Source organism: Nansenia antarctica (assembly GCF_963989245.1).
Source record: "Nansenia antarctica genome assembly, chromosome: 7".
NCBI classification, from domain to species: domain Eukaryota; kingdom Metazoa; phylum Chordata; class Actinopteri; order Argentiniformes; family Microstomatidae; genus Nansenia; species Nansenia antarctica.
Window position 1 is genome coordinate 45088617 of NC_137677.1, and position 13632 is coordinate 45102248.

Consider the following 13632-nt stretch of genomic DNA (forward strand, 5'->3'; position numbering starts at 1 on the left):
CACACACACACACACACACACCCACACACACACACACACACACACACACACACACACACACACACACACCCACACACACACACACACACACACACACACACACACACACACACACACACACACACACACACACACACACCACACACACACACACACACGTTTCCAAACAGTGATGAGGAGAACTAAAGCAGGAGAGTACTCACTGCAGTTCAGCTCATCTGAGTTGTCTCCACAGTCGTTCTGGCTGTCACACCTCCAGTGGTCTGGGATGCAGTTGTTATTCTCACAGCGGAATTCATGAGGTCCGCAGGTCTTTTCATCTTTTTTCATCAGGAACAAACAAACACACAGATGAAAATGGCTTCAAAGAGCATGAATATTAATGGCAAGCTATCATATTTCTATGTGTAATCATCATTTCCTCAGGGTTTCCCAGAGCAAGTCTGACACCCAGTTAAAACATACTCTTACTCTAGAGGCTAACACACCGTAAGATGAAATACCTGACTGAACTGCCAATTGCTTAGATCCTGAAGAACATTCCTATATTAAACATTCACTTCCAACAGTATTTTTAAGACATTCCTATAAGGAAAGTATTTCTAAGATCATTTGTTGACTTCAACTCAATGTTATAGTCTACTGTAGATAAAATAAGAGACAATGCATTTGGGAAATGTAAATAATTGTACAAATAAGGAATGAAAGAATAACTCATCATTGCATAACTGCATGTTACAGGGCAATGACATTCCTTTACATGTAGTCCAGTATAGGGCTTACACAATGTAATGTGTACAATATGACCACAGAGGTTAATTAGATCTGAAATACCGGCCAATTATAAGAGAAGCTTGGTAAATTCCATTTACTGTTTGAGAGAGAGAGAGAGAGAGAGAGAGAGAGAGAGAGAGAGAGAGAGAGAGAGAAAACAGCTCTGCCACTTAGCTTGTATTCAATAACTGTTGTGCAATAACTGCTTTATCACATGGTGATTAAAATGACTCACCCTTCTCGTTGTTGAACATTTCATTAATTGATGTCAGGATTACGCATAAGTTATATTTTCACTAAATCAGACATATCAGAACACCTTTTTCTTTTCTTTTCTGGGTCTAAAAGACCATCCATCTAAATGCCACCAAATGTTTTTGGAAGTCACAGTAAGATCTCCTTTTTCCAAGACATTCATGTGTTAAGCTGTCAGGGGTAATGCCCGTATTAAAACTGTAATCAATTAGGAGATACATCAAAAGTCCTCTGTGACAGGTCTAGCAACATTCTGTTATAGCATGACAACTGGAGAAGCGAGGGAAGGAAGGAGGGAAGGAGCAATGGAGGAATGGAGGAACTCATTAGGAGCTTGTCTCCTACAGGATCTAACAGGACTGCCACAGCACAATACAACATGTGACACAACTATATCTAGCTCATTATACCTTTAGCATTACAACCAACAGGCACTTCAATGGTGTAATAGGTAGTAGGTAATAATAAAAAAAAGTAAAAGTAAAATAAGATGCAATACATTCACAACAATTCCCAACAAGTTTTCAATGTTTGCAGTATAAGTACAGGTATATTGGAACTGAATTCCCCTTTTAAGCCATTACTTTTTAATCCATGACATTTTAATCCATTTTAGCATCCACTTTTCAATTAGGGTTAGGGTTGTAAATCAAACATCAATTGACTACATGTGAAAAAAATAGAATAACGTTTGATATTTAGATCTTTAGGAATCAGTTTGGATTAGGTTGAAGTATAAAGAGATACTGTATATTTGATCAGAAGCACAGATACAAATGACATATGAATCAATAGAATGAGGAGTGACATGCTATTATAAAAATAACAACGAACCATACCCTTTTCATACACTAATATCATTGACGCCCCCCACCCCCTTCACTTTTCCCAACCACACATCTCAATACTACTCACGCACGCACGCACGCACGCACACACACACACACACACACACACACACACACACACACACACACACACACACACACACACACACACAGTAACAACTCCATTCTATTCTGTTTTCTCAACTGAACTGCTGCAGGTAATGTTATTTTCTCTCAAATTGACCAAGCTATCGATTCAATTTGCAGCAAAAAAAACAACAGACAGACAAGCTTGCTATGACAGCTGCTGAAGGTCTATAATAGCCTTCGACAGTAAATTGTAAGGAACCATTTCACCTAAAATATGAACTAGACGTGCATGAGATGGAAAGCACTGGGATCCACACAGCTAAAGGGAAATAGTGATGAAAGGAATATTTGATGATAAAAGAGCTTTATACCTCGCTGGGACAAGACTTGAGAATAAAACATTGACTTTATAATCCGCTCCTATCCTCACTATCGTTTATCTTATTCTTTGTTGGTACCGCTGGAATTGTGTTTGTGTGCAATTTCCCCCTTTAACGTGCCAATATTCAGGGAATGCTAATAACATAACCAACTCTAAGCTACACCTTTGATTAAATCAAAATAATTTACCATCAATCCACACACTATACCCCAGAATGACAAAGCGAAAACACATTTCAGAAATGTTTGTAAATGGAATTAATATCTTTGTTTTTATAGGGTCTCTGATTTGATTAGGAATCAATGACACACTGTGTGGATCAGGTTGTCATTACAAACTGAGCAAATGGAGAGGAACATAACTGCTCAGGAATGCAACCCTGAGGCCTGGGGAGTCTTCTCAAAGCTGAATGGTGGAGAGGAAAAAGCACAGTCGATGGGACATCATCTCACTCACTCTACAAAATTGGCCAAAAAGAATCCCTTAATGGAAAATAATCCATAATTGTGTTTGTAACAATCAATTCAAGTCATACAAGAAAGAAACTGTCTGGAAATGTGTTTATTTGGTTTTACTACAAAGTCTGCACCATCTCTCGTGTGAAGAATAGTGGTCGCTGCATCAAGTTATGGGTATGTTTGTCACTGGCAGGGACTGGGGAGGGTGTCAGGATCAAGATAACATTATGAAATTTGCTGAGTTGGTAGTGACAAATATAATCTACAGTGTGTAATTGATTGTTATGCAAATCAGAGACGCTATAAAAACAAAGATATTAATTCCAAATTCACATGGACTATTATCCTTGCATTAAGATGGACTCAATTCAACGTATTGAGTGATTAGTTGATGACATTTTTGCATTTTAGCCATTTTTTATACTTGTACATGAGGTATTTCTGTATTTCAATGTTAATACATTTTCAAAAAACGTGTTTTCCCTTATCATTCTGGGGTATTGTGTGCGGCTTGATGGCAAATTATTTTAATTGAATCCATTTTAAATTGAGTCTATAACACAACAAATGTGGAAAAAGTGAAGGGGTCGGAATACTTGACAAAGCACTGTATATATACTCCTAGGAATCTGTCGCTTGTAGCCGTCTGGGCAGCAGACAACCAATACTTTGAGACAAAGTCATTGATCTCCAACTGTTCAATATCCTCAAAGAGAACAAGAGCCACTCAGATAGCCAGTGGGTTGAGACAAAGTGAAAGAACAATATCCTTGAAAGATCTACAATACACATGCTATTCTGCACAAAAGGACGGTAAAAGGCAATTCATGTCGGGCCTTGTTCTCCCTTTTCTTTGTGAACTGAGCTGAAATCTATTTTGTGCTAAATTCTGTGAAGTTACACTCATCCAAGTGGAAGTGCGACTTCTGAACTACAACAAAGCATTTCAGTGACTCACTTGCAGTGCAGTTTCTCAAAAAGGGATATGCAAGTTAGCTTTATAGGGACTTTTAGGAACTTTTGCGAGAGGTTGAGGGAGGCTTAACGTTTTAAAGGAAATTGGGTTACAACATTGTGTGAGAAGAAACTCAAAACTTATTTCTGGGTATCAAAGTTCAAGAAGACTTAGTGGAGCAAGAGGGAAACACAATGGTTTGCTCTGTTTGTGTCAACGGTGCTGACATGTACTTTATATCAAGTGCAGTGCTGATAACTACAAGTGGATGATGTCCTTTATGGATGCTTCAACTCAATCAGGGCGAGAGATGAGAATGAATCCATGTGTAAAATTAATTCATTTCCTAATCAGAATTTCAATTTCAAGCACTAAAACAAGAAGACTGATTTGATTTATGAATAAGCAGTCTCTCCCACTCACCGCAATTAGCCTCGTCTGACCCGTCGGCACAGTCCGGGTCCTCGTCGCAGACCCACAGCTTGGAGATGCAATGCATAGAGGCCTTGCACTGAAACTGGTCTGGGGAACAGGTGCTCTCAGCTGTGGACAGGGGTCCAGTGTACACAGTGCCAAGGAGAGAGAGAGGACAGAGGCATATGGAGGCGTGTGAGAGTGACCACCATGTTATTGTGTGGGGGTTAACAGAAACAAATCCTTGATGTATAGAATTAACACGGCAGTGGTTGTCTATGCTAATGTCTATGCTATACAAGTAACTGTAATCTATGAAAAAAGGAAAGGAGGGGAAAAATTCCTGTCTAATTAGACTCAGAAATTGATTTGCAGTCAGGCGACAAAAAAATGTTAACGATACAACCTACACATACTATTGACATCAACGTCTGGTTACTGGCAAGCTGATCTGCAGAATGGCATCACTGCACACCAAAAGTAGCACCTTGTCAATCAAATAATGATGTAAGAATGAACAGTCAAGGTACAGGAAATAAGACCACGGTCTTATTTCCTGTACCTTGACTGTTCATTCTTACATCATTATTTGATTGACAAGGTGCACTCTACAAGATATGTTAATGTATTTTTACAAATCTATTCTGACTAGAAGTGAAAATAACAGTAACTCATATACTAGGGGTTGGGTGAGGTAATTATGTCTCATTTTAATTAAGGCTTATAGGGTCTTGCAATCACACGGAAGACAAGTGTAGCACGTCTTAGACATTTGTCAGTGCTGTAATGTGCTGATCGCATGACTTACATCCTGGGATTGAAATACATCTCTCTATTCTCATCTACTCTAATTCAATGATAGCTAATCCTCTCTTACAGAAACGAGCTACAGCCAGGCTTGCCTTCAGAATACCTAATCACCAACTCCCTATCATTTAAGGTACCATGTAGGCTGTCTGGACTTAACAGTAAATTCACAAAAGTCCAAAAAAGACCTTTAAAATGATTCATCTCAAACTGTCAGATCCCACCTTTAAACTTCCCATAATTCCACCTCCACATCAATTCCACCTCAGGCTTTGTTGAAAAAAGCAGAAAAAAGGGATCATAATTCCAGACCAGTGAAAAAAGGGATCCTAAAGATTCCTAAAAACAATCCGTCAAAAAGTAATCCACAATATTCTTACGACAGTCAGTCTCATCCTCTCCATCCCCGCAGTCATCCTGTCCGTTACAGCGCAGGTTGAGAGGGATGCACTTCTGCTTCCTGGTGCACTTAAATTGCCCAGACAAACAGATGTATGTCTCTGAAAGCAAGAATGGAAGAGAGGAGATCGAACCAACGGAGCATCTTTTTTGTTCACAGAAAACATATATAGGGCTTTCACCTCGGCAAAGAACCGTGCCGGTTCGCGTTCGCGAACCATGTCTGGAACCGGTCGGCGCGTTCAGACCGAAACTCAATTAGTTCGGAGCCTGAAAAGTTGGTTCACAGCGGGAACTAGAAAATAGTGGTTCTCAAGCGCGAACCAAAACGTAGAACAGTCACGTCGTCAGTGGGTGTGTCCTATTCTAGGCTGCATAGACCAGCAAGAAGGAAGTAGACAAAATGTAATCTAATCTAAATCTAATCATAATGATAAAAAAAAATATCTAAAGTTTCATTATTCCCTCTATCTTCCTCACATGCTCAGCAAACACACACACACGCGCGCGGACATGCGCGAACGCGAATTTCGTAAGCCATTTCTATTCCAGTAATGGAGCAGCTGGTTAGTAAGAGAACTCGTGTAGAAAGTGTCTTTTGTTTTGTTTAATAGAAAACTATGTTTATTTCAGATACTGTAGTGGAAGATATTATCCTCTTTTCCAGTGAAGTAGCTGCCATCTAGTTGTGACAGACAGCACCAACGTTCGGAGGTTCCCGAACGCGAACCGGCACGGTTCTTTGCCGGTGTGAAAGCCCTAATTGAGGGGAAAAGATTTTGGATCTACTCAAGGTAGAGTGAAACACTTATTTATGTAATGCCAGAGGCTACTAGCACAGAGTCATGAATGCGTAGAAATGCATATAGAAGGATATCCATAAAATGTAATTGTGACCCAATTTAAAACAAATTAATATGTTTGTGTTGCTGTAAGCATTTCTGAAAACTGTTAGGCTGCAAGAAAAGTTGTTTACCCCTATGCACCTTCATAGATTCTCACAGAGGCAAATTACAGTCTGTTCAATTTCAATGCCTTAATTCATGTGGAGAATTGTTAATGGTGAGAGAAAGAGTCACTGTGTAGAAAGTGAAAAGTTGCTCTATAGTAGATCAGCCATCAGGGAATGGATGATCTTATCTTATTACAGTGATAAGCACAGTCATCCTCACCACAGTTGGCCTCGTCGGAGTTGTCTCCACAGTCGTTCTCCCCGTCGCAGATGAAGGGGGGGAGAGCACAAAGGCCTGTGCCACACTGGAAACGCCCAGGCTGACATTTGAATTCCGCTGCATGGGAGAAATTGCATCTAATCAGTAGGAGTGCATAATACTGAACTTTATATGTGCTCATACTATATTCGGGGAAGCTATGCTTTTGTAAGCCTAAAGAGATGGACTAATTTAAAGCACAACCGGCAAGTTAATTAAAGCCAAAAAAGTTAACAGCATAGTTAATTCAAACCACTTCATGAATGTTTTCCAGATCATAACGATGAAATTAAATCATAAAATATCAATGAACAATTCAGCAACCAAAGAATACAGCCTGCAATGAAGACAGACACTGTCCATTGTGTTCCGTTGATGCTTTCAAGGATTTAAATTCTGTTAGATTTGAAAATCTCCAGGAGCTCAGTGGGACTTGCCACTTGCCCCTCACGCCTTACTCCGAGAACAGTACTGAGAGCACATGGTACTCACGGCAATCTGCAGGCTCGTCAGATCCATCCCCACAGTCATCCACCGTGTCACACTTCCACCAAAACGGAATACACTCGTCTGTCCCACAGCGGAACTACACACAATATGATCAAGATGACACAAAAACTGGATTCAAAACTTTCCATTTAAGTTATCAAAGCGGGAAAAAAACAACTATATGCTACGATTTTCATGGGCCACAGGAGCATAGCAGGAGAGAAGAGAGAGAGAGAGAGAGAGAGAGAGAGAGAGAGAGAGAGAGAGAGAGAGAGAGAGAGAGAGAGAGAGAGAGAGAGAGAGAGAGAGAGAGAGAGAGAGAGAGAGAGAGAGAGAGAGAGAGAGAGAGAGAGAGAGAGAGAGAGCGATAAACAAGAAGAAACAAACCCGAAACAACTGTTCTGCCTTAGGGAAAATTCAGAATAGAATAACAAACTGCAACAGAGTTACAACATCTACAAGTGCAGAGAGAGAGAGAGGGAGAGAGAGAGAGAAAGGAGAAGAATGAATATAGGCTGACCTGACTTGCAGTGCAGTTGGAGAGGCAAGTCTTATTGTCAGCGGCCAGGTAGAAATTAGTTGGACAAGCACACTTGTGTTCCCCACCGGGGGAGAGGAGACACAAATGGCTGCATCCACCATTGGCCACCTGACACTGGTGCTTGGGCACTGTAGGGAACAATAACATGACATTAAGCTGAGCACTAGATTGTTAAAGGTGCAATATGTAGCTTTTTCCGCTTGAAAATGTCTGAATCATTACTTCTGATAAATTGGCAGTCTGTGACAGTGTGTGCACCTGCCAAGACTCTGCTCTTCTGCCTCCATTTGAGACATTTTTGCGCGCCTACCACTTGCTGTGGGCATGTACAGTAAACCTGTGACTTGCGTATGTGTGGCTCATTGGCTACCTACTGAACTGCCTGGGAACCAAAAGCATTTCTCGGTGCTGGAAGCCAAAGTGAACGTCCTGTTTGACATTACAGCCTTGTCTGAGTTTTGTTTGGGGAATGAGGGGGATTGGGTTAAAACTTTAGCAAATGCTAGTGTCTCCGTTGGCTGGCTCATTTCATTGTTCATGTTTCTTCAAACTAAGTAACCACTGCATTTCAACTACACAGGTCCTCTGCTAGTTTCAAAGTCAAACAAAAAAAAGTAACTTTTCAGTTAGAAGTAGTTTGCAATGAGCAAAGGGAGGGAGAGAGGAGGAGACACTATTCCCGAATTGTCATTGCAATTCCCATTGCAGTGAGAAGACGGTGCAATCCTGCATATGGTGTCTTCAATATCATAAAGAAGATATACTGTATATCAACGACAGTGAGGACACTGCTGGGTAGGCAGCCAGGGGAGTTACCTTCAGGCTGCCGTAGAGAGTGGTAAACCTTGATGGATTTGATAGCTTGCCAGGAGTTAAGAAGCTCTATCCCCTGTGCTCCAGTCGTCTTATGTGCCCGGCGGAGTGATTTGGACTTCCCATCGGTCCAATAGACAAAGTCCTCAAACATGGTCAATCCCATCACCCCATGGATGTGGTCGTAAGACACTGGAGGGACAGAAGAGCATTAACAAATTACCAATCATTAGCACACACACACACACACACACACACACACACACACACACACACACACACACACACACACACACACACACACACACTTATGTAAAACATGTGACTTGGAATCACAATCTGTGGTGAGGGTAGCCTTGCCTGACACTTCTAAGGCTTACATCTCACCTTTGTGTCTCTGGGAGCCATCCATGTTGGCAAACAGGATGTGGTTGTCGTCTGCCCAGTAGAGTCTCTTGTTGGTGTAATCAATAGTGAGAGCAGTGGGGCTGTAGATCTCTGTGTCGATGATAACAACCTGGCCTCGCCCGTCCATGCCAATACGCCCAATGTTAGCAGCTTCACAACAGTCTACCCAGAAGACATACCTACAGAGAAAAATAAATTAGAATTCTCTAACAAGTTGTTGCTAACGCAACCTCATCAAAAATGATGGGTAAACATTAGGGAAATGAAAATCAATGAGCAGAAGTTTGATGTTAGTCTTACGGCTGTTATCTGATGCAATGTACAGTAAAATCAATGTGAGAAATCAAAACAAACTTTGGTCGGTAACATCAATTTGTTTCTGGATTGGATATGAACAGGACGCTATTGATAGAGATTGTCATTAGAGGATAACATGTCTGATACTGTCCATACCCAGTCTGAGGGTCAAGGGCCAGGTCAGTAGGGTTCCTGAGGCCAGTGCTGATTAAGACTGTAGGGTAAAGGCCATTGGCTTTGGACACTTCCAGGGTCTTCCTCTCTACATCACACCAGTACAGGTTCTTCCCTATCCAGTCCACTGCCAGGGCACTGGGGACGGCTGTCCGATGAACTATCTGATAGAAGGAAGGAGAGGAATGAACAAGTAGCACGGAGAGTAAAACAACATCAAATGATTAATGCCAGTAAAAAGTGAAGGATTGAGTAGAAAGTGAAAAGGTCTTAATGGTGTTTGAATTATTTAGCAACTATTCTCCATCAATGTCCGTGAGTTCAGGCAGATTTTGAATTAGCAAAACCAGTTGTTTGGAATAAACAATAATTGTGCCAGCTGGCAGATGAAACCTTTGCCTTGAAAACACTTTTTCAAACCCACAACACCCATGCAATCTGCTATTAAGGGACATGATGTGCTTTGAGGCCTTCTCTATCATCATTTGCAAGAGATATATAGCCTTGCCAAATAGACTAGGCCGTCCCCTAAGCAGTAATTTAGACTAAACTGAGCTTCAAACAGTCTCCAAAATGTCACAGATTGAGAAGTGTTTTCCATCAGAACTGTCCCCCCGGAGAAAAAAAGGAGAGTAGTTAATATTCAACACATGAAATAGAACCTCCGGTATTCTGCTAGCCTTTTCTTGCATTGATTTGAAAAATTGCTTCATGTGGAAATGAAGGTTAACTTGTGAGAAATGTCAGCATTTGAATATTGTTCATCAAAACATAAACATCTGATGACAAAATATATAAAAAAATATTTGATCCACCCTATTTCTGTGAACTTCTTTACCTTCAACCTTAAAGTGTGTTTGTGTTCATATGTGCACGGTTTTAAAATATGTGATGAAATGACAGTGTCTCTGAAAGTGGCTTCAATGGCACAACAGTGAAATAAGCACAACTGTCACAATTCACACACTGCTCTTAATACAATGGGCATAGATTTATAATCATCATCAACATAAAAGCTCTAGACATTTCAAAAAGTAGTGATCCAAAATATATGATGTTCTTTGTCTTTTATTTCATTTATGTGGGCACTGCCTTAGGCTCTGAGCTGCAATGACTGCAATCCACCAATCCTGGCTCTGATTGTCTGATTGCTTTTGTTTAGACAGTGTCAGCTTCCATCGTGTAGGAAATGCTGGTGGCTTGCCGAGGGCTGTTATTTGGGAGGTAAAAAAACAATTAAATAAATAGAATGAACTCTTACTCATCTGACTAATTATTCATAATACTTCTCAATCAGTACAACAAGATATAACAAGAAATATAGCACAGCCATAACATTGCCTAGCACATGTGCATGTCTCTATTTTATTTTTTTGCTGGTTAATAATATGGTATCACCATATGTAACGTTACTTTTCCAGACACACACAAAGAGCTGAGGCTTAGGCCATGGTGTAAATGAACACAAATCCAAATCCACTCAGGGATCATTTTGAGAGCTTAAACCATTGGCACTTAGTTCTGAGTTCTCATAATTAACCCCAATGTGGAAACCCCAGATCTACCTCAAACCGTTTTAGCTCATACTGTGCAGTAGCAGTGGCTCATAGAGGGAATGTGGGTGTAATTGGGCTGAATGAGCCTTTTGCCCCCCACACACTAATGCTAATGAGCTAGAGGATGGGGTAGCCCAGCAGGTGCACTTGTGACGTGTTTGCGTGTTCTGGGCTCCAATCCTATGACCCAAATGGACCTCCATGATGAAGCCAGAGAAAGCTATTACATTATGGAACTGTTGCTTTCAGTTACTATTGCTGTCATTGCTCCCATTAATAGGCATTGATTTGCAATGCTGCCACACTGTTGCCACTATTTTATTTTTTATTTAACCTTTATTTAACCAGGCAAACATGTAAGAACAAATTCTTATTTGCAAATGCAGCCTGACCAAAGAGCAATGGCTCTTTGGGGGGGGGGGGGGGGGGGGGGGGATGGGAAGCTAGAAATAAAACAAGGTTAAGTAATACAATAAACAATAAAACAATAAAACAATAAAACAATAAAACACTGGCAAATACAGATGCATTAAAATACTAACAGTCAGAGAGAGGGGAGAGAGACGGAGGAGGTAGGGGTGAGGAAGAGCGGAGGTGAGGGATAGCGGGGGTAGTGGAGCAGGGGTACTTAAAATGAGGCAGTGATGGGTTAAACAATACAAATCAATACACTAAACAATACAAATTCATTATGAAGTCTATAAAAGGGATCAAAAGTTTCCATTGATTCCTATCAGTATTTCAGTTCATTTGTATTTGCTGTTACAGGTTGAAAATCTCAGTTGTGTTGAAATGCAGGACATTCCTCCTCTCCATCAGAGAAGAAAGCAAGTGGAAGAGAATGGTAAGACTGTGAGAATGGGTACTGTGCTCTCTGGAGTAAGGTGGCATAAGGTAGGTAATGGTCGGGCAAGGACATGTAGACCCACTAGTACCTTGAGGTCACTCCCATTGAGACGCATTCTGTTGATTCTGCGTCCACTGGGTCTGGTTGAGTCGATCCAGTAGATGAATTCCTTCCTATAGTCAAAATCTATATGGATGATGTTGTTGAGGCCCTGTGGAAGCAGATACATAAGAGTCAAATGTTGCAAAATGCATCAAAGCTCCCTTTCACCCGTTAAACAGCTTAGTGACATTTTTTTGGGTTGTGTCATCATTCAGAAAATAAGCATTGAAACACTCAAACACAGCAAAGGAGAACACGAATACAATGCTACAGCATGTGGTTAGTGTTCAATCACTGCCTTTGTAATGTAGGAGATATACATAATTGGAGGCATCTGGTGTGAGGTTCTGAATCTAGGTGCGTTGTCAAGGATGTACAGTAACAACTGTAACCCCCGAATGAATACACTAAGCTTATGCCTCCTGTGATATTCACTAACAATATTGACTTTGGACTCTTCCCCATGAGATAAGATGCCTCCAGCTATGTCTGAAACCCAGCGAAAAAGCTGAGTGGAGCACTATCAAAGCAGAAGAGTGAGGCACATCCCCTCCTGTCATGCTCAGAGGACCCCCCTGTCAGTCAGATGAAACCTCTCCCTAAACAAGTGCACCTCCCCTGTTGTTTCAGCCACGGGTGCTAGGATAAGGTGTCAGGAAATCTGACAGGTGTTACCCGACATCTTCATCAGATCATCAACACCCTCAAAGAGAGGCGCCAAAGTGTCCTGAGGGAACTCTCCCTCCATCACGGTACAACTCCAGACCAGCTCGTCACAACAGCTTCACACACGCCTCAAAGATCTACACGTTATACGAAGAGGGCGCTGAAGACTGCTCTGAGGGACGCATTACTGTCAAAAAATGGCGACACGTGAGATGATGATAAAGTGGGTTGATGATGATGACCCAAGTGCGTTTGTGGTGCGATGACGTTAAAGATAAATGTATGATGCAATGGGTTACTAAAATGCAGTAGTCATACATAATGCATGCATATTGGATAATTCTGATGTACATGAAGGCAGGTCCACAGTATGCTGGACATGTAAATGGATGCAGTCATATGAGGTCAGTGGAATAGGAGCCAGATACTAATGGGCCCACTTTGTAAAGCCCATATGCAGATTCCCACTTCCCAGTTCCCATTAAAGCTATCATGGTGATTAAAGTGAATGGTCGCTGGTGAGACCACTCGATAGAATAGCCATGGGGAGATTGTTCTAAATGGGACCCTATAGGATTCCTGAGGATTGAATTCCATCTCACAGGGTGTGATTCACATACTGTAATGAACGCAGATGCAAGTGGCTAACATGACAGCAGTGATGAAGTGTAACAATGATTAAAATGGCCTCTCCATCGGGACCTCTGTAGGACTATTTCCCTCTGCCAATCAAATTGGTCAAAGTCGATGGGAGGTTGACATCCTTGAATGAGATGAGGATGCAATGTCTGGAGGCAGACATCAGGGATCTCCCCAAAGAATGTAAGAGTGGCACTGCAAGTTAAGCTACATATTTGAGTAATGATAGAGTTAACTGTCTTTGATCGCCAATGACATAGTTAAAAAACGAAAGTGAAAGTGAAATGATTACATATTGCTCAGTAACTTCAACGTTTTAGCAATATGTTTTGCACACTTTGACACAAATAAACAAGAGTCGGGTTTTGATAATGCAATCCAGCGCCACACTGTTAAAAAATCCTGGGAAGAAAGCTGAGACATGATGTGTAGAGCTCCCTACAGCATGTGGGAAACCATGTTTATTTTTTTTATTATTTTTTTTGTTTTGTTGATTTTATCCCTTTTTCACCCAATTTGGTATCCAAT

The 13632-nt window shown here is 41.1% G+C and overlaps 1 protein-coding gene across 1 annotated transcript in view; it reads right to left on the bottom strand.

The window, feature by feature from the left end:
* Positions 1–13632, bottom strand: part of LOC308162643 (low-density lipoprotein receptor-related protein 1B-like) — a gene marked incomplete at both ends in the record, with an annotated part of 148352 nt that overhangs the window by 28691 nt on the left and 106029 nt on the right. Inside the window, 10 exons of the mRNA XM_080536787.1 lie at positions 204–320; positions 4165–4284; positions 5343–5462; positions 6534–6650; positions 7065–7158; positions 7582–7730; positions 8419–8607; positions 8803–9002; positions 9277–9458; positions 11786–11908. Coding sequence (XP_080392913.1) covers positions 204–320; positions 4165–4284; positions 5343–5462; positions 6534–6650; positions 7065–7158; positions 7582–7730; positions 8419–8607; positions 8803–9002; positions 9277–9458; positions 11786–11908 — 1411 coding nt within the window. The remainder of the gene's footprint in view (positions 1–203; positions 321–4164; positions 4285–5342; positions 5463–6533; positions 6651–7064; positions 7159–7581; positions 7731–8418; positions 8608–8802; positions 9003–9276; positions 9459–11785; positions 11909–13632) is intronic.